Here is a 22,183-nt window from a genome sequence, read left to right as displayed (position 1 = left end):
AAAAAAAAAGTTCTGGAAAAGTCTCTAAATGTACTAACCTTGCCTTTTAGCTTCTGCAGTCTGTTTTTGGCTAACTGTTCTTGCTGACTGAGGTGTATTAATGAAGGATGTGCTTTTCTGTGCTGAAAAGCTCACCCTGAGAAAGTCTTAAGACTGCACTGAGGTCCTAAACACATAATAGTCACCAGCAGGCCAATGAAAGACTTCCTAAAGGCTCAAACCCACATCCAAGTAGTCTTCTCTGGTGGATACCCCAAAACAGTGGCCATTGGAAGGATCCAAACAATTTTGGGCTTCACAGATCTGGAGAGGTTTTCCCTGCCATCATCAGTTGTGAGGCGGCCTGCTGTCTGTGAGAATGACTCAAATATGCCAGAGTTGAGCAGAGTTAGCACTGAACTGACCTGGTCTGTGATTGGCGTTGTGTTGGCTTGAATTTATCCAGCATAGCTATCTGTTGTGTGTATGTGAGCTCCAGGCTTGTCAGAAGCCCACACTGTACTGACACATTTCAGATTTTTGAGTTTTGAGTTTTGCTGGCCTGCTCTCTGTTTTTTGTAGAATGAAATCTTAGTTCAGCAAAGGCCAGAGAATGAGTTCTTCAGAAGGTCGGGTTAATAGTGATGGTTAACATTACAGGATTCAGAATTACCTGGTAGCTAAACCTTTGATTGTACCTGTTGTATTATGTCAGTTGAAGCAGGAAGGCCCACCTTGACAGTAGGTAATAACATCCCACAGGCTGGGGTTCCAGCTGCGCCCTGGCATTCATTGCCTTCTCTTTCCTGACCCTAGATGTAATGTGACCAGCTGTCTCAAGTTCTTGCCACCATCAGAGACGGTTTCCCTTCCTGGTTAAAGACGCCTTATTGCTTTTTTGTCCCAATGATAAAAAATATGAATTATAGATAATATGTGTCCCTAGCAGAGCTACCTTGTGAACCAGATTAAATAGGATATATTTGGGGCTTATAACTGACCCGTCTGCAATATGAGCTCATTCTTTGGAGGGCTCTGGATTAGTCAGAGTTGGGTGACAGTCCATCTTATGTGGATTTCATCTCTGCATTGCAAGGACTGTTAAAAGGGTTTTAGGCTGGTGCATTGGATGGAACCACGAGCTATTTTATATAGAATTTCCTCGAAGCTAGATTCAGCTTGGCTTTGTGGTGGGGAGTATTAATGTTCCTGGGTTGAACAGCTCTGACCATTTCTGAGCTGAAGCTGTAGATTGTCTGGCTTCTGGGATAGCCTCATGACATCTTCCTGTAGACTTGCCTCAGAGCCTGGGCTTTGCTTGATTGCTAGTCTTTTTGTTTATCCTACCACCAAAGCCAAGATGGCTCAGATTCTTCAGCAATTCTGTTGTTCCAGGAGACAAATTGCTTCTGATAAATATTCTCCTGACCTGTTTGCACAGTGTGTGGCCCAGGGACTAGTGAGAACCTACAAACAGTGGACCTAGTCAAGTGACATAAATGTGTTAGATTTGCCCATATTGTCTGGATCATGGGAGGGAGGGGTCAACAGGGAGTGGGTCAGTGAGAAGCTGCCACTTCAGTCTGGAGGCAATTTCTCTAATCTCTTGAAAAACAAAGACTGGAGATTTCTGGAATCCTTAAGTACTTTTCCTATGGCAGATGAAACATCTGAATAGTCAAAAACTACCTCCTTGTTCTTTTGAGACCCGGCACAACACAGGATCAAATCCCTCGCTCATCTCCACTGTGAGACTGACATTTGTCAGGTTAATGGCGGTTTCTCATGGTTTGTTCTCCTGATGACCACAGTGCATGGACTGTTTAGACTCTTTCATACCCTAGCTGCTACTTGCATAGCTGGGGGAGGAGGAGAGAAGAGGAGGATGAGGAGGAAGAGAAGGAGGAAGAAGAGAAGGAGGAGAAGGAAGAGGAGGAGGAAGCAGAAGAGGCTTTGGCAGCAGCAGTCTGGAGATGGTCCTCTTGGATCGACAGGCCTTTTTGCAAAATCCTGAGACACATGGCAGCTGCTATACTTCAATACCTGGATGACTCTAGCCACTTCCCTGCCCTCTCCAGGGCCACATTTTTCCTTGGTGGGGGCACACTCTTCTACCACCTCCAGTTTCCTATAAACACATTTTGAATGAAATCTCCTATTTTGGAACCTAAGCCTCTGCCTGTCCTACATGATGGTTTTTGGCCATAGGGAGCTCAGTCAGTGACTCTTTGCTCTCTCCCAGGCTGACCTTCTAGACCACCCCTACCCTACCCCATAATATTCTCAGGGCATTCTTCTCCCACCCAATCTCTTAAATAGCTCGGAGGACATCCAGGGCATGTGAATGATATGTTTTTAACCCCTGGCTCCTCCTGTCCCTTGCTTCTCTACAGGGACAGGCACACCCTTTCCTCCAATCTCAGAACACTTTCTTTATTACACTGTCCTCAAGCTCCTTCTTGTCCTGGACCAGTACCCCCTGCCCCTCCTGTTTTCCAGCTGTCATTGGTCCAGTTGGCTTCTGTAGATTTCCCCTCCTCTTTCTTATCACAGCGCTTGGGGGAGCCAAGATGGGTCTTCCTTGTTTGAGACAGCGGAAATTATAGAAAAAGCAAATGTAGGTCAGTCAGAGTATTTTTTTTACTACTCCTAATTATTTTTTTCCTGCAAATAGCAATTTCAAAATTGTGGGCCCAAGTAGGTGTTACCTGAAGACAGCTTCATGAACAAGCACATCTGGTTAACTGTTAAATCATTTTTTCCCTACAGAAATTCTCCAGTGTTTAAAGTGATAACAGGTACCTATTCGTTACCTGTGATTGGGTAACAAACCACCCCAAAGCCAGCAGCTCAGAACACAAGCAAACATTGTCTACTGCTTTCCAGGGTTGGGAGTCAGGGAAGGGCCAGGTCAGGTGCCTGCTTGGGTGTCTGAGGCTGCAGTCACCTGAAGGCTTGGCAGGCACCAGAGAATCAGCAGTGAACCAGTCAATCCTCAAAAAAAGTCATCAGGGTTGACTGTTCGTGGGGGCTGGCAGTGTCCAGCCATGTGGGGCTTCTCCACAAAGCTGTGGGGTGGAGTTGGGGGAGTTTCATGATATGCCATTGAGCATCCTCAGAAGAAGGGTCCAAGAAGAAGGGAAGCTGCATGTCTCATATCCATACCTCAAAAACCTCAGACACCATCAATTCTGCACTGTGAAATAAGTCACTTATATATCATGTATAAGTGAACTTCGTGTGAAAGGTGTGTGAACTAAGGCTGGGAGGTTCTGGAGATCACCTAAAGGGGAGCTAGTGCAATTCACTAATAATATGCTTATTAGAAAACACAATCAATGACCAATAAACCACTCCGAGATACTGGATACTAGGTGTATGCTTTGGAAGAAAACTGCTAAGGTGGTCACGGTGAGAAGTGAAGGTCTCAGGTGTACCTAGCTAGAAGAGCTTGAAGCTGGGACAAGAGTGCACATTGATTTGTGATTTGCAGAGAGAATGGGAAAGTTAGACCTTGTGTCCTGTGGGAATGGGGACTCGAACTAAGGAAGACTCTTCAGTCTAGAAAGGCAAGCACAAGACTCCTGTGACAGCGCTTAATCCCCTGAACTGTCCACAGCTTTGACAGCTGCTTACTTCCACGGTGCTTCAACAAAGATGGGGAGGGAAAGACAAAGTTCACAGGCAGAAAGAAGAGTGGTTACCACAAGACTCCCTAAAACGTGGAGATGCGATCAACCCAGATGCTTTGGCTGTTCCAAGCCTCTACGACTAATATTCGGTGGCATTGTATGTGCAGATTTCGACCAGAGTCCTTTGTGATCTGCAATAAAACTATGTACGATCACGTGGTGACTCAGATTGCAAAGGCCTTGTGCTTCATTTGCACAAAGGCTCGTGTTTAGAAAGTCCTGGCCTGGAGCTGGAGCCACCCTGCTTGAAGGAAATGAGTTTTCATCAAATGTTTATAGCGACTGTATCCGCAGATGCAGAGTAAAACAGAAAGAAGGCATGGGGCGGGGGCAGAGTAGAGAGGATGAAGAGGTGGCCGTGGGAAAGACAAGAAAGAAGACGAAAAGGAAGGATTAATTAAAGGCGTGCAGCTCACCTGAAAACTCTTAAGATTTATCCCCTGCCAAAAGTCCCCACACAATTGTGCTCCAGCCAAGGTCTAGCGGACCCCAGCATTTTTGCCGCCGTTAGCCACGAGATGGCACTCTGGACTTTTCACCAAAAAAAAAAAAAAAAAAAAAAAAAAAAAAAAAAAAAAAAAAAAAAAAAAAAAACCACTAAGAAAGGAGGAGAGAAGGGAGGGAGCAAAGACACTGCACTGCCCCAACCAAGAACAATTTGAAAACCCACCCCATCATACTTAAAATCTAGGACAAAGAGTCGTCGGGACGGAACTGCTTCGACTGCAAAGCTTCAAGCGCAGCCTGGGAGCGGCCTGGTGGCCCCATCCCGGCAGCTCCAGAGAGCACAGCGCCCTGGGTCCCTGAAACTCGAAACCCCGGCGCAGAACCGGCGGAAACCAAAGTGAAATCCTTGAACTTCTCTGGACAATTGCTTCCGGGCGTTTGCAGAGACCCGGGGGGGATCTGACCGGAGCCCAGGCCGCGTATGGCGCGCCCCTGATGTCCCACGGACGCCAGCGAGGCCAGCGCTCCGGCTGCAGCATGGACCGTGCGGGGCGCCTGGGAGCGGGCCTGCGGGGACTCTGCGTGGCTGCACTCGTGCTCGTGTGCGCCGGACACGGGGGCCGTCGCGAGGACGGGGGACCAGCTTGCTACGGGGGATTCGACCTCTATTTCATCCTGGACAAGTAAGTGCCTGGAGGATGCTACTCTGGGGCGGGAAGTCCCTAGGGCTCAGAACATCTGGGCTCAGATCCTTAGCTGCGGGGCGTCGGGACTGCTTAGCCCGCTTTCTTTGCTGTCTCTGGCCCGGAGCTTGCGAGTCATGGGAGGATGCAATTGGCTCTGTTTGTCTTATTGCTTCCCACCTTGGGGAGAAGAAATTGCAACCAGAAGTAAAATTTGCAGATACTTCCAAAGTTGGAGGCGAGGGTACTTTTCAAAACAGCCATCTCTTTTTACAAAATGTAAAAATGCAGTCTTTGTTCTTGTGGCATGATGCCTGATGAGTCTGGGCACTTGTAGAAGTCCAAAGCACGGAGTCTCCGCCTCTGGGGTTCCAACTAGTTTTTTTTTTTTTTTTTTTTTGGGGGGGGGGGACTTCACCTTCCACTTAAGGGCTCTAAGCACCATTCTGTCCCTTACCCTATAGACAGATGCCAGCCACAAGGCCACTCTTCCGCCTGAGTGGTGTCAACTAAAAATGCTTTCAAATACTGGCAAACGTCCCCAGCACCCCGTTGCCTTCAGAACTGACATGTAGGTACATTTGGGCTGTTGGTTTTTGACTGATGGGCTGCCAGGGAAACCAGCAAGATTACTCCTTACTAAAACGAACTTTGCTTAAGGAAGAACTGAGTTAAGGCCAGTTCCACACTTTCCAGATCCGTCCAGGATTGCCAAGCCACAGTCACTCAAGTAGGCTTCATGCCCTCTGCCGAAAAGCAGCTACAACAATAAAAAGTCCCTCAAGATCCAGGCTCCTTAGATCTGCGCCAGTGCCAGGAGAGGCGCTTGCAGTTACAGTGGTAGGGAGGTGGATTTCACAGACTGGAAAGTATTTGAGAGTTGGAACAAGAGTGAGTCCTGAAAAATAAGCTGGCCGCTGGACACCAAATGTGCTTCACAGTTGCTGCTGGGGTTTGGGTTCTCCGTAGAGGCCGTTTTGAACTCCAGATACTTTGGATAAAAATCGAGGCCTCTTTCTTACAGATTTACGAGAAGGTGGATACTGAAAATTCAGATCTGGGGTTAAGAAATGGAGAATCTTTTGTTACTTTAGCAGGTGGGAGCTGGAGCTTCCGGGTCAGGGAGACTCTGGGACTGTCTGGAACCAAAGTTGCTGCTCATTGTGCCCCTATGAGAGGACTCTGGGGTTGGATCTGTGTCTCAGTTAGCAGGATGTTTGCCTGGAATGTATAAGTACCTCAAAAACCCATAAACTGACTGCGGTGGTGGCAGTGCACGCCTGTAACCCTGCAGCTGGGAGGAGTTCAAAGTGATGCTGGCCTCCTAGGCTACATAATGAGTTTGAAGCCAACCTGGGTTACCTGAGACTGTCTCAAAAGACAAACAAACAACAAAAGCCATAGCCCAAGAAATTCCAAGAGACCCACAAGGAAACTTGAACAAACATAATCACCACTTCCCCAGAGGACGGCCTCGGTGCTGTGAGCATAACCTTGTGGCCTAAATCTATAATTTGAACTGAACTTTTGGTCCAAATTATAAATGGAATTTCATCAGGTGATGGAAGGGATTCAATAGAATCATCTTAGGATCATTTCTGAGGGGGGGGGGAACAACTAAGTCAAAAGGTATAATTTGGGGGTGGGGGAAGAATAGTGAAGACATACTTTCTCTGCAGAGATTTAAATGTACTAGAAAGCACATTGCTGAAAACAGTTTGGAAAAGTTCAAAGAGTATGCAGACAAGGACTATCCGCATAACCTCAGGCTTACATCTTATAGAGAATGACTGAACACAGAAGCCAGGAAGGAGACTGGAGAAGGATTTGAATACATAAGCTCTGTGCTCCTCTAGGGGTGCAGATAGCATAAGTGAAATACAACAAGCTACTAAAGTTTTTCCAGCCCAAATTTCTCTCTGAAGACTGGTCTTGGTGTGGAAAAGCTAATTAGAAAATAACTTTACATCTTAATTTCCAAAGAAAAAAATATGTTAAAGCTAATATATGAACAGAAACATTTTGACTCACTAGCATTTAAAGAAGGCGGGGGGAGGGGGGAGAAGGACAGTGCACTGCTGTGTTGGCAGAGGCTTTTAGGGCATTACAGTGTCCAGCAGTGGCCACCTTGCTCAGGACAGTGTGAACTGGTAGGCCTTGTAGACTTGAACTGCATGGTAGAATTTTCCGGAAGGGCAGAAGTGCTTTATGTTCCTGCTGTCCAGAACAGTAGCTACTTGCCATGTGTGTCCCCCATGCAAATGAGGACGTGAACTTTGAATTTTGTTTAAATTAAATAGTCACATGTGGCTGCCACATGAGTCGCGTGGAGGAGGTGATCCGTTGGCAGAAAGTGTCATGTGCTTTTAACACTGAGAAGGTTCTTCTTCATCCGACAAATCTTTATCTTAAGGGGAAAAAAAGCATTAGAAAAAGATTCCCTTATGTGAGTCTATGATGAAAAGCTGAGAATTACCTAAATGTCCAACAATGAGATTTAAGTAAGACATGAAATATGCAAAGTGCTGCACACTCATTGCAGATTGTGCATGCTTGCAAGATATTTTAGGAGAAATATATAATACTTATACTATTATGTTTCCAAACATTGTGTGCATTCCACCTTTGTGGGGAGCGAGGCCAGGCTTGATGCCAACACTTGGAAGACCAAGGCCAACCTGAGCTAAGTAACTAGATTCTGTCTCAGAACTAAGCAAAACAAAGCTAATCTCTCTCTCTCTCTCTCTCTCTCTCTCTCTCTCTCTCTCTCTCTCTCTCTCTCTGTGTGTGTGTGTGTGTGTGTGTTTACTTACTATTAGGATAACATTCCTCTCCAGAAACTAATAGTTTTAATTTCCAAATTTCTGTACAGTAAACATACCAGTTTTTTATTCAACAAAATGTGATTTTAAATTCTTAAGGACTGTGTGGAGAGGGGCTGTGGTCAGTGGACTGAGTTCTCAGACCCTCACTATTAAGAAAGAAGCTACCCCCTTCCACACTTAATTCTAAGCCTCTAACTTCCTATCAATGTCTTTCTGTGGTATTTTTGTGCTGAATGAAAGATTGCTAGAATTTCTACGTTGTATGCACACCTTCAGCCTGCCACCCTACAACCAGGTGAATCCATGTGACTTCTAAGTCCAGAGCTGGAGGATGTGCCACTCGGTAGGCATGGCAAACAGGCGGCAGGGTAGTCCCCACAGACAAAGTGCTGTGTCCTGGATAGGAACTCCCCAGACACTGCTGTGCATCACACGACCGCAGCAAAGTGGGAAGGGAAAGAATGCTGACTGGGTTTGTGTTTGGGCCTCTGAGACCCTTGGCTGCTGGGGTGCTGGCTACAGGCAGAACAGTGGCCACAGGGAAGCCAGTCTGTGGCTACTCTCCCCACCTCTGCAATGCCCTTCCCTCCTGCAGTCAGTTCGATTTTCTGTGGCATCATTTTTAAAGCTCCGCTCATTTCAGCTCTGAGCAGGATGCATCTCTGGCCTGGAAGGAGCCCAGATTATATAGTTAATGGAACGTCATGTTTTCTCAACCAGGAGCAAAGACCGTATAATGATAACCCAGAACACCACAGTAACACAATAGGGCGTTATTAAGAGCTCTGGCAACTGGGCCGCACAGGGCTCTACACACTGATGGAATTTCATGTTTATATAAACATGCTTTTCTGGTTAGAGTTGGGAAGAGTAGTTTGCTGGGAACTCAATCAGGGACTTGAAAAGTCAGACTTGGAAGGCTCTGTCTAGAAAAGTACAACAGAATCTCTCTTAAGTGTCCCGGTGAGTCTTCAGGACCCACCATGGACATGGATGTACTTTTCCTTCCTGGCAGGGTCCTTTGCCACTAAAATGTGCATTTTCATGCCACGTATTAATCTTCTTTATGTAGAGCGAGAAGGAGGATTTTCCATCTCCGGTCTCAGGGAAGGGCTGGCCATGATACATGTGCCATAAAGACTTCAAAAACAGAACATTGAGAAGAGCCCACAGGGTGAAGGGGTGGGGGCCACAGAGTGAGACTTAACTTTTTATCCAACCAGTGTCTTTATCTGTTTTCCCCCAAACAAAGGAAGCTCACTTCCTCAAACTTCCGTTAGGCATCCCAAGGTGGCACTGGTGTGCAGGGCGGTGAGGGAGTGTGACATCCCAGGGACATGGACACAGGAGTAACGGACACAGATAGATTCTTGTCATCCTAGGCGGGAGCCTCACTAGGTAGAGAATTCTTTTCCTGGAAGAGACCTGGGTTTCCAACGAGTAACTTACACAGGAAATTTCGAGAGTGTGAATTTCAGTGAGCTTCCCAGATCCACATGTTTTCCCAAGGGACTGAGGAGCGTTGTCTGCTGATCCCTATTCTGTAGATGGGAGAAAGTTTTGTTCACTCCCCATCCTCCTCCTCCCCCCTCCCCCACCGCCCAGGGTTAGAACTGCCCATAATCAGGACTAGATCCTGACAGAGCAACAGAGCAAGCCTTTCCTGCTCATGACTCCCAGCCTGGTCTCTTCTGCTCATCTCTACCCAGCGCCACTGGACTGTAATGAGAAGCACATGGTGATGCAGCCAGTGAGATCCAGTGGGTTCCAGGAATTGAAAATCCCTGCACCAGCGTTTCAGTAAATCATGGAACCCAAGCAGTTAAGACTGCTTAATTACGGAGCAGCTGCTAGACCACTGTTCATCAGTTGCTGGTGGTAGGAAATTCTGCATGCTCCTGCCAACACCCCATCCCACCTCCCAGAGACCCGGGGCTAGTGATTCACACTCTGGGGTGTGATCAGTATTCTGCACTTAAAGGTCCAATGAGTTAGTAACTTGTTCAAATTGAATTTGACGGAAAAGGGAAATTTAAGTTTGCAGATGTGTCAAGACACACAGATGTAGCTTGCTTTCTGAAATGCCTTGGAAAGTCCTTTAGAGGAAGGAGAATTTAAAGCTATCGCCAAGTGAGGGAACAGGGTGCGTTAGAGCATACCTTGGGCAAGTGTAACAGTCACCTTAAAGACACCTGGTGTCTTAAAAGACACCAGGATGAACATCTCTCTAGGGCCAAGATTTTATTTTGTTCAAATGTTCCAGCAGTTTGGTCCTAGGTTTGAAGAGTGCCTATCAGTCCTGTGGTAGTTGGTAGGACTGCCTGCAAATAGAAAGGCTTGGTGTGTAGACAAAACTAAGGACAATGAAAGTGTTTGTTTTGTGTTTCTGTCTGGGTAAGTACTTTATCACTACTTTTCTTAACTCTGGAGACCTGGGAAAACTCGGAGTTACTCTGAGAATAGAGTCCAGAAGGCATCTGATCTATAATTATAACCTGTAATCATCTCCCAGCACTCAGGGACAAACTTGACATCTCTTGGACAGACAGAGCTGACACACAAATGCAGGCTAGAGTTGCTTTATGAGTTATGCTAACATAAATGGGTTTTGGGTGTCAGAACAAGAGACCAGGCTTAGCCACTTGTACTAATTTAATTATTCCATAGCACAAGACAAAGAAGATATTTGGACATTTTGACATGTTTTTCAGACACGCCAAGTTCTCATTGAAAAAGTCATTTGATTTCTTCCATTACGCTTGGCTTACTCTTTTCATGTACTTGGCATAGATATGTTCTCAATAGTGATCAAAATGATTGAAGCACTTGGCCCAGCAATGAAAGCCCGGATAGCACAGTGCCTCCAGCAAGCCACGTCCTGTCTCAGGAGGTGCAAAGAAGGCTGAAGCCGGAAGCCGTCTGGACTGGTGGCCTTTTAGGCAAAGGACATTAGAAAGACTCTGGAAATCCAAAGCTGAGGGCTCCAGTGTGGATTTGGGGCAGGGCGGGAAAAGTCAGGTTTAGAACAGCAGGAAGAATAACAAGTGGCAGTCACAGCCCTGGCTCCCTGCCAGGCGCTATGGCATAGACAGAGCCTGTACACGCCTGTTTAGCCTTTGCAGTTCCCATAACATCTGATCAGTCACTGTCACCACTTCACTGGTGGCGAAACTGAAGGGAAGGTAGAGATTACTTTAAGGGGTAAAGTCAACCTCAACCCTGTGATTTCCTCGAAAGGTGCAAAGACTGAGAAGTCAAAAGAACACTAAGTCAGTCAGGAGACAAGCCAGGTTATGCTGTGGTGATGAGTAGCCTTCAGGTCTTAGTGACAAACGACACTTGGAGAGGCCCTTCTCCATCACAGCTGAGAGGAAACAAGTGCAGGAGGAGGGAAGTGACTCAAATCCTTCCACTCACAGGCCACTGGCCCAAACTGGTCATGTGTTCTCACCTTGTGGAAAGAGACTGAAGAAATGTATGCTAGAGGAAAGACATGCCAGATATGTGTGGGCATCTGCAGCCTCTACTGGAAACATAATTACACAGTCTGCAGGCCTGCGTAAGCAAGAATAGCAGCTAAAGTGCAACACGGAGCCAACACGTCTGGAGGGGGTCAGTTTAGAGCTAGATCCAGGGTATATTAATCAATCAGAAGTGACTACCAGCACAGCATCTCAGATCTTCCCGGGAGATACCTTTCCATTCTTCCCTTCTCCAATCCCTCCAGACTTAAGAGAACCCCTTTAATGCCATGGGTATTAAGAACATTAAATCAGTCTATGTTTTGCTGTGGTGGTGAGCAGCCTGCAAGCCTCAGTGACAGGCTACACCATGATGGCATGGAAAGGGGAATGAGATGCCAGGCATGATTCCCTGCCACCTAAGTGTTCCGTGAATATATTTGAAAGACAAGAATTCCTCTGTATGAGGTTGGTGAGATCTGAGGGAATCCGACAGGCTGGACAGCAAGTAAAGTCATCGTACACTGAGGCAGCGGTGTTAAGAGTTCCTACACAGGGATCAACTCAGAGCGTGACTTTGGAGTGTCTGGCTGCCACCCGTGTGTCTTGATGGAGATGCAATTGTCATATTCAGTGAGATAGTTTTTCATTATGAAGGAATGAAGGGCATTAAATATCATTAATTAATTAATTAAATGTTAATATCATTATTCTTCCTAATAATTAATAGATGCCTCTACACTGATTTCTAAGAACCACCAAGTAGAGGATCCACTTAGTGGAGAATCTTGATAAAGGGTTGAAAATCAGAGCAACACGTGCCATGCTTGTTGCTTCTGAGGCTGGAGAGATGGCCCCCATGGTTAAGAATATTTGCTGCTCTTCCAGAAGATCTGGATTTGACTCCCAGCACCCACATGGTGGCTCACAGTCATCTGGAACTCCAATCCTAACGATTCCAATGCTCTTTTCTGGCCTCTGTAGCCACGACACATGGGGCACAAGACATCCATTCAGAAACCCATGCTCTGCCCCCAACAAAACTAATTAGTTAATTTAGAACAAATTAAAAAGCTTGTTGATTCCTAGCATGAAAGGATTCATCCAAGCAGGAGATGTAGTCGTCAGGAGAAAGTGGACCAGTGAGAAGTGCTGACCATGGAAGTGGGTGTGCTAAGGCAGTGGGTCCTACTCACCCTTGGTCCAGGCTTCAAGGGGGCAGGCACTCCTGTTTTACAAACACTCTTTGGATGATTGTGGTGTGAGTCCCTCACTCTCACAGTAAGCTGTGGGGCTGAGCAGAAAGACAAAAACAGCTGCCACTCAGAGACAAAACGGTAGCAGAGGTGTGGGGGTGGTGGGGGGCTCCAAACTGAACTCCAGGGAGAATTCTTGCTTGGGTGAGAGAGCCAACGTGGTGTGGAGGAGGAGAGCTGGTATAGCAGCAAGGCCATTTCTTGCCCATCAATGTTGACAGATCTTATTTTGTATACACACAGACAAGCCATGATGCTCACTCACTAACTAGGACAGTCCTTGGCTCCTTTCCCTTAAAGACTCCAGGACGAACCACGTGTTTCCATGAGGAATAGGGAAAAACCAAGCCTCAGTCGTAGCAGTTATGAATGCTACTTTGGGATTATACAACTCCAGCTTCAAACCTCACCTCAATATCTGACTAACAACTATGAACTTGGGATTCTAAATCAGTTAATCTCTCTGAAGCTTGGTTTGTCTTGTTAATAAAATAGGCATGAAAGTTTATGTTCATGGAAATGATCTAAAGATTAAAATCTTTAACCAACATCTGGCAAATATATACCAGATGATGGGTGGTGGCAGTGATAAAAATAGATGGTGGTGCTGATGTTGATAGTGATTAGGATGATGGTGGTATGGTGATGTGACAGGGAGTGGTAGGAGATGGAGGTGATGGGGTGATGGTGGTGATGGTGGTGACAGTGACAGGTAATGCCAAGGATGGTGGTGATAGTGGTGGTGATAGTTCACGACAGAGGTCATGGTTACAGAGTTGGTGATGATGGTAACGGGGATGACTGTCATGGTGGCTGATGCTGACAGGGATGATCATAATGATGGTGCTGGTGAAAGAGATGATGGTGGTCATGATGCTGGCAGTGACAGGGGGGAAGATAATAGTGACGGTGGTCATGGTGGACAGCAGTGATGATGACATCAGTGGTCATGGTGCTGTTGGTGACAACTAACCCAAGAGAAATGTTGTTGTCCTCTAACAAGTGATTCCTCCCTATCTTCCAAGCAATGAGACCATCTGACCAGGATAAGGGGCGTATCATATCTGTTTATTTTTCCTCCTCTTCCTCCTTCTCCTCTACGTTTTCCTCTTTCCCTCCCTCATTCTCCATGTATGTGTGTGTATGTGTTGTGTGTATGTTGTTTGTGTGTATGTGTTGTATGTGCTGTGTGTGTGATGTTTGTTGTATGTGTGTGGTGTGTATATGTGTGTTGTATGTGCTGTGTGTGTGGTGTGTGGTGTGTGTGTATTGTGTGTGTGTGTTGTTTGTGTGTGTGGTGTGTATGTGTGTGGTGTATGTGTGTTGTTTGTCTGTGTATGTGTGTGGTGTGTGGTATGTGTGTGTTGTGTGTTGTGTGTGTATATGTGTGGTGTGGTGTGTGTGTGTGTGTGTGTGTGTGTGTGTGTGTGTGTGTTGTGACAGGAACTCATGTAACCCCAGCTGGCCCTCAACTCCTCCTGGCACTCCTAGTTCTGTGAAGTGCTGGGATTACAGACCTGTGCCATCATGCCTGGCTCAGGGAAGTGTCATTTCAATTCAGTATTTACAAAACTATGTTAAGCCTTAGGAATTGTTGGGCTCTAAGATATGTCCAGATCTCAGGGAGCTCAGGGTGCAGTGGAGCAAACAAAGTAAGAAAGACTGCTAGTGGAATCATGCAGGCTGATAGGAGAGGGACTTTTGAAGGCTTCAAAGAGTGGGAAACTGGACCAGGAACATGGCACCTGAGCAAAATTCTGTTAGACATTAAAGAAGCAGTGGACAAGAAAGCCAAGTGGCTCACACTCTGCCCCATGAGTGTGACAGACAGGGAAAGACCTTAGAAAGAATTTTTATTTTATCCCTCCAGCAATAAGTTGAAGATTAGTAATTAATTTCGTTTTATTTTTTTTAAGATAGGAAGTTTCTGAGAACAATGACGGCCAGCGTATGTCTCTATTGGATATACATTGATCACCTGTTTTTGTGGTGGAGACAGAGATGAAAGAATAAGGGAAACTGGAAACTCTTTGTTTTGAAGAGTAAGACTTGATCAGTTGGCGGGCTGTGTAGGAGGAAATGGGTTTCAGAAAGCGAGGGAATCTGGTCATGAACGATGGGGAGAGTCTGAGCATGGAGGGCATTTGGGTAAAGACGCTGAGTAGGCGGCTTCCCTGGAGCCTTAGGGCTGAAAATAAAGCCTTGAATATTGTTAGCCCAGGGCAGCAACTGATGTGAGTGCAGGTAATAACTAATATAAAGATACTAATATAATGACTTTAAGATGTCAGAAAGAGGTGGAGTTTGAAGAAGAAGATAGCCAAGTTCCAATCCAGAGGAATTGTCAATACTTGTCCAGGCAAAAGGAGAAACTATACTTGGCAGGGCGGTGGGGGAAGGGGCAGTGCAGGGCTGTAGCACTGGGGAAGGAGCCGGGTGAGCCAGGCGAAGGGTGATCATCTAGGACATTTGCCTCTAAAGTCATCTCTTCCTGTGGCTCTGGTATGGTGATGTGTCCCATAAGCCAGGCACTTTGGCTGAAGACCTGGGAGTAATCCTTCCTCACACCTCATGCCTTGTGTGGCTCCGCCCATTCTCCACATGGCCTTCACTTTAGCTTAGGGCTCCAACATTTTTACCAGTTCAGTGAAATCTTGGCCAAATGAATCTCTTCTTATACTTCATCCATCCTGTCTCCTGGAACTCTAGCGCCAAGTCAATCCATTTTGGTGTTGTTTGTTTGTTTGCTTGCTTGCTTGGTTTTTGAACATACATCTAACCTTGACACCGACTTCCCTAAGCCCCACCTCTCAAACATACTCTGAACACAGCTGAAGCTCTTTCAGGACCAAGTGTAAATGCCTTGGCAAAATACCAGGGATTTTTATTGCTATGGTGACCATGTAGTCCCAGGTTCCATTTCTTACCACACCCCACACCTTTTAAACTTACAGTGGAATGACTGTGGGTTCCACAGCTAAGCCACACTCTTCAGCTGCAGAGTGGTCATTTCACTGATCTCCACCTAAGTGATGCCCACTTATCTTAAGACATTAATCGTGGGCTTCTTCTACACTTCCCCAAATAATTAAGAACCTCCACCCCTCTGCATTGCATCTCGACTTAAAAATCTTTCTCTTTTTTAGAGTCTCTTGAGCCCAAACAACTCCTGCCCTCTGACAGCAGTGGCATGGTCCAGAACATAGATGGAGAGGAAACGTGCTTAGTGTATGTCAGGAAACATCTCATCCACACTTCATCTTTTCTGTTACCTTCCTATGCTCATTGGCAGACAACCCCACTGCAGTACAAAGGGCCTCCGTGGATGCCAAAGTTTATGAGCAGCATCTGAATCTGTCTACTGTCACCCCTCCCATAAAAACAAGTACATCTTTGCAGACAATGCTGGAAGCAGTTAAGAAGAGAGTGTGGCAATCCCAGTTGGAGCTATAGCACTCCAGCAGTCAAACAACGAACAGGGCACAATGAGATGTACATCACTAAGTACTTGTGGGATGCTGGGGATCCTTGTTACCAAGGTGACCAAATTCCTGGCTTGCCCAGGAGAGGCCTGCTGCTGTGGTTTTGTTGTCCCAGTATAATTAATAGCTTCCTCTTTGTCTCTCAGAACTGCTCCCATTTGGCTTTTCAATTTTAGGGTGATTGTGATTGTTAACTGTCATCAAAGAGAGAACAAAATAAAGACAAACTGTAACCGACCTTCTACCCTCCATTCTGTTAAAGTGGGCAACAGTCAGCCACTTAAATGACCCAATTTTAAGCCTTTCCCAGGAGCCCCACTCCAACATTTCCATATTAATTTATGGAAATCCTGTATCCTTGAACTGTCTGAGTTTCTCATCATGAACTGCAGTTGTCCGTTTCCCAACCCCACCATGGGGAGGCAGTGTTGCATAGTGGTCACGAGCATGGGATTAAATGCTGAAGTCTTAGGGTTTGGAGCAAAATTATGGTCCAGGAAATGAAATCCAAAATTATGGTTCGGGTCACTGAGTAGGGCAGAGATAGCAGAGCTGGCCACACTCAAAGTGCTAACCGTAATGGCAATGACTCCCACGAGCAGTGCCTGTTGCTTAGTAAGTACTCAGTACAGGAGGAATCTTAGTTATTAACCTGTCAGTTCTGAAGAACAGACCAGGCATGCGTGGCTGGCTGGCTGAATGAATGATATTCTGTAAAGAAGTTCAAGAGGATGAAGACAGAGAAGATGTTTAAAAAGAAACAAAGGCATCAAGGCCAGGAGAAAATCCAGCGGTGTTCATTGTCCCGCCTGACAACCTAATATTAAATCTGTGTTCCTTCCTTGGGACTCACAGTGGGGTAGAACCAGCTCCTATAAGCTGTCCATTGGTCTTCGATCTTGCATTACGGTACACGAATCCTCCCTTAGATAAAGCATTTTTTTTTTTTTTTTTTTTTTTTTTTTTAGAAAGGAAGATGTTAATGACTCTTAGAAGTGTTATCTGGGGGTATCATAAGTGCAAAAGCTAAACCTTAATGATCTTAGGAGCTCAGTGAAAGTCAAGAAAGGGAAGAAAGCTTGTGACTTCAGGAGAGGAAGCTAAATACAGACGCCTTCACCCCACCCCCTCTCCCATCACCTAGACGTGTCCCATTCTCTCACCACAGGTCTTGGGAGTTGACTAGGGAGCCTGCATCACAGCCGAGGGATGGTGACACACAACGCTAGTAGGAAATTAATATAAGAAACAAAGCAGATGGGCAGAGCTTGAAAGAGGTCAGCCAGGGTCTATTTTCAACCCTGTTGCCAAGTTTAAGGGAAAAAAAATAGAAAAATGCTTTCAAGGAGTTTCTTGAACACTATCAAACAAAACTGGAAATAAATTTGAAGTAAGAGGTTATGAAGAATGGGACCTGGTTAGGACAAGACTGTCCCTTGGAGACTAGATGCCACTATGAGCTAACACTGCACAGAGCAGCTGTGCAGGAGAGTGGAGGGGTGGGTATGCCCCAGAGGAACTAGCCTAGGTATCTTTAAGACGGTGGTCCAACCCAGCATGGATTCCAAGGAAATTCGAGGCTTCTGTCTTTGATTATGTGGCTGCAATAGGGTCCCAGAAAGAGGCCAGGTACAGCATGAGGAAACCTTGAGGTAGAGACCAAGAAATCAAGAGAGAATGCAGGAGTGGTGTAACTATGTCCAGAACCAACCAACAAACCTTGCTAGGATGGTTTTTTTCTTGTATCAACAGTCAAGGTCAAGAGGCGAGTCCATCCTCAACCCTCCCTAGCCTGACAGAGATTGTTCACACTAACCTATCAGGACCAACCGAATTCCCTACATTAAGTTCTTGGAGGAGCTTAAAAGCATAAGAGAATACACACAGAAAAACTTGTGTACAGTTGTTTGTTTTACTTTGGAGTTCAGTTACACTCATGATCAAGGATGAAGATGGGGCCTAAAGACTTTTTTTTTTTTAAACATCTTAATATAAGTGATTAAATAAAATCGCTGAGGCAAAAGTAGAAAGTGAAAGTTGGTTAGCTCCATCTGGCAAAGTAAATTAAACTAGTATTTGTGAAATGGGAGATAAAATATGAGGTGAAAAACAAGGGACCTAGGACAATGAAGTATAAAACAAGGCAATAGTTGGAGGCACTCGGGAAGCAGTGAGAAGCAGAGCTGGCATGTAGACCGTGAAACTGCAAAGGCATGCTGGGCAGTCGTGACTCTAAGAGGAGACACATGGAGTTAGATGAAAGCGACAAGGGGGGAGAAGCTAAGGGATGACGGGGATGGACATCCAGAGCACCACATGCTCCTCATTGCTGACGTACAGTCTGGAAAGGTCATTTAAAGACTTGGTAGAAGACAACTCTTCTACTTAAAAAAAAGCCTGAAATATGGATTGGATAGGTCCCTCAACTAAGAATCAAAATTAAATATTTATTGGACAAGACTAGTACATAGACATTTTTTCTAGTTAGAAACTAAATTTCAAGACAAACAAAAAAGGGGGCTGGAGAGATGGCTCGGCAGTTAAGAGCACTGACTGCTCTTCCAGAGGTCCTGAGTTCAATTCCCAGCAACCACATGGTGGCTCACAACCATCTGTATTGGGACCTGATGCCTTCTTCTGGTGTGTCTGAAGACAGCTACAGTGTACTCATATACATAAAATAAATACAGATTCAAAACAAACAAACAAAAAGATTAAAATCTTTTTAAAAAGACAATTAAAAAAGAAAGAAAGAAAACACAGGCTACCTACAAGGGCTCTGAAACATTCAATATAAAAAAATTGTGATTGCTAAAATTCATCTTTTATAATGGATAACATCATTTTGTTGGTATCACTTATAAGTGAAGAAAACATCGAAGGGTTTTCAGATCGATATAGATTGCTCTAGACAGGGGAGTGGCTCATCACTGTTTTTAATGAAAATCATCCAAGACATAAATCAAGGTTTACAAAAACATTTAAACTGTGATGTTTGTTGCATAAAAGAAGTGATGCTGGGGGCAGGGTATGTGGCTGTGATTGTAGCTCGCAGAAAGCTATGCCAGGAGGGTTCAAGGCCCATCTGGGCTGTACAGCCAGATGCAAACAGCCAGACTCAACTAACAAACTAAACAATAAGTGATAGCATGACCATTGAAACATTTTAAGGAAACAAGAAAGAATCTTGCTCATATTTTCAATGCTCAGCTGATAACTGTATCAACAAACAAGAACCGTCTATCATGAGGAAGAAAATATGAAGTCTTTGGGTGAGAAACTTACACCCTATTAAATATTAAAATCCTTGGAAATAATGACCACATTACTGAGAAGTGCCCAAAGTAGGGTCTGTTCATCTAAAGACAGTTTGAGAAAGTTTCCAAGAACAGAAAGTTTTCAGAGACTAAAATTGTCAGGGAGGAGCTTAGAATCCTAACAGTAGGTGAAGTATACTGTGTGCATTTGTGTGTGTGTGTGTGTGTGTGTGTGTCTCGCATTAATTTCTAGGAAGAGGAAACATTTGTGAACAGCACAAAAATAAGTAAATAAATAAGATAGATGATTTCCCTGAGCTAAAGAGAGACTGGCTGCTTCTGTCTAAATGAATCACCCAAGCACTCTGCCAAATTAATTTTTAAATGGTCCTCAAATTACATGATCTCAGACAAATTCTTAAACCATACGTGTAAGTAGAAAAGTCTATGTTCTTCCAAAAAAAGAAGATAATAGATTTCTTTACTTCCCCTCAACAGACTCAGATTGGCATTTAATTTTTTTTTTTTACTCTGCAATATTGATTGCTGTAAAACCCTTAGTAATTCCAGATCTTGACTGAATGTGTCTTTTAAATTTCTCACCTGGCCTCAGACATGCCAATTTCAATATGTGCCACCCATGGACCCTACTGAAAAGATTACATGATGAGATTGATGCCAAAATGGAAAATATATTTAAAGTAAGATGTAAAAACAAAACCCCAAAGAAACAGAAGTAGGCAATGGCCCTGACAATGCTACCAACACAATTATGAAGCAAAATTTAAGATTCGGTTAATTTTCAAAGGAGAAAACACATATTTTTGTGTAAAATAACCAGAATTTCTCTCAATGCATTTACTTAGCTAGAAAATGTTGTTAGCTTCTTGCTTTACCCTCTTCCTCCCAGACCCACCTCCTGGGTGACAGTTGAGCTAAAACACCCTCTATTTTGATGATAATCACATCCTGTTATAGGTCCACCCTCCACCCCACACCAGAAGTTCCCTTCAGGAGAGATGCTCTGCCTTTCAGAGATTGCATTTCCTGAGGGTGACTGGGAGAGTGGGGTCCTTTGGTTTTGGACACACTGGCTCGTGCACCAGTCCTCAAGGACTAGGAGGTTTCTGTACTAAACTCTCACAGAAGCAGGCAAGGATGAAAACCTTCTCAGACTGTTTAGGAAGCTGACCTACCCGATGTCTCTACTGAATACAGTATGATTCATCTGTACAGAATGATCATGGACAAAACTTCCTACTGATTTTGAATACACACTTTGAATTCTCAATTTTAAATATCAACAAAATAACAGTGTGGTAAAATCCCAAGCCCTGATAAAACCATGGGCAGCATGTACGTCGACCCTTACAGAGTGTGTGCCAAGATGGCTTCCATGTGACAGTGGAAACCGTGGTATCATCTATACTGACTCTGCAAGACGTCTCTGAATACTTACACATTCTGAGGAAGAGAGGATATGAATAATAATTAATGAGGCTGACTTAATAAATATATTCTAAACCCTATACCCCTCAGAGAATAAACTTTCCTTTTAAATGTCCATGAAATATTTATTAATTCACAGAGAGTGTCTCATGTATCCCAAGGCACAAGGTTTCCCATCCACGTTTCCAGCAACAAAGAACAGGAAGTGAGCAGCAAAGTGCCTCAGAACTTCAGCTAGAAGGACGATCGTTATGTAGGTTTGTTTTTCTAATATATATTATCATGTCATGAGGAAGACAGGACAATAAATTTAAAAAAAAAAGAAATAGGAAGATCCAGAATGGAAGAAGTGGCTGACTAGGACAGAGGTTGGAAAACTATGGCTGAGTTCCTGTCTTTTTAAATAAAATTTGTTTTAGTCAATTGTGCTCATTTGTTAGGGCTCAATGTTGCTTTTATACTTTAAAAAAAAAAAGCGTTGTGACATGGAGACCGTAAGTCCCGCCCACCCTCCAGTAAGTCCCGCCCACCCTCCAGTAAGTCCCACCCACCCTCCAGTACCACGGGGGACTAAAATATTCACTGTCTGGCTCTTCACAGAAAAAGTTGACTGACCCTTGAACTAAGGAGACATCTGAAACCCATAGAGATGTGCAAAGAATCTTATAACCAAGGCCGTCCTTCTGGGTGTGCCTGTGTGGTTGGGACCGGTGCCCTCTGTGAGAAGGGCTGGCTTTTGGCCGCACGCTCTGCTATTACCATCTTGAAATTCTTAATAACTTTTCAACAGGGTCCCTGTATTTTCATCCTGCGCTGGTCCCAACAGCCAACAAAGGGAATCAAAGGAACAATAAGAATTTCTGAAGTTCTGTGTTTATTACTACATACATTAAAACTATAATGAAATCCTTGGTCTTCCCATGGCCCACTGTCTGCCTAACACAGTGAGGTGGGTGTCGTGTAAGGGCTGAGGCACTTGCCCTCTTAAGACCCGATATGCAGCCTCCTTTTTAGTGTCTGTCCCCTGAATGTGCCTGCCCCCAAGGATTCTCAAGGAGCAAAGGGGAGGAGCTCTGTCACACTGCCCCTCGGGTGCACATTTCTTAAGCAAGGGATGCATATAGGATCAATTTCTGTGCAGTTGCCAAAAAGAACCACACTGCAGAAATTCATAGTATCTTTTCCACTCTGTGTAAAAAGAGATGGTACAAAAGTGCTCTTCTCTTTGGGGCTATAAAAGTGAAAAGAAATGGAAACCAGCCAGTGTGAAAAATAAAGACATTCCTACTACTGTCTGACAAGCGCTTCTGCAGCACAGAGAAGATGCAGGCATGACAGACTATGTGGCCAGTTACATAAGGACATGAGTGTGGTCATAGGTGAAGAAGGACCCTGGTCTGAGTGTACAAGCTTGGAGGAAAGTCTGAAAGGTCGCTGTGGAGTGTGCAGTGCCCAAGTCTGACTGTGGCTGGTGGAGGAGGTATGAGGGGACGAGGGTGATGTCCTTATCTGACTGCGACTGGGGGATGGTATATGGGGAGAGGTGCAGTGCCCAGTCTGACTACAGCTCACAGGCAGTAAGCAGTGCCCCTGTTTGAGCGCCTGAGGAGGGGAGATGGGCCTCAGGGTCCACCTTTTGTTCGTCTTCCATA

At 45.0% G+C, this 22,183-nt stretch overlaps 1 protein-coding gene across 1 annotated transcript in view; it reads left to right on the top strand.

Moving 5' to 3' along the window:
- The first annotated feature begins 4,286 nt into the window (after positions 1 to 4,286).
- Positions 4,287 to 22,183, top strand: part of Antxr1 (ANTXR cell adhesion molecule 1) — a 196,633-nt gene continuing 178,736 nt past the window's right edge. Inside the window, 1 exon segment of the mRNA XM_034511386.2 lies at positions 4,287 to 4,801. Within this exon segment, the coding sequence (XP_034367277.1) occupies positions 4,614 to 4,801 (188 nt within the window). The 5' untranslated portion in view covers positions 4,287 to 4,613.

This window comes from Arvicanthis niloticus, chromosome 9, assembly GCF_011762505.2.
Source record: "Arvicanthis niloticus isolate mArvNil1 chromosome 9, mArvNil1.pat.X, whole genome shotgun sequence".
NCBI lineage: Eukaryota > Metazoa > Chordata > Mammalia > Rodentia > Muridae > Arvicanthis > Arvicanthis niloticus.
Note: the sequence above shows the minus strand (reverse complement) of the source record. Positions and strands in the feature narration are given on the sequence as shown.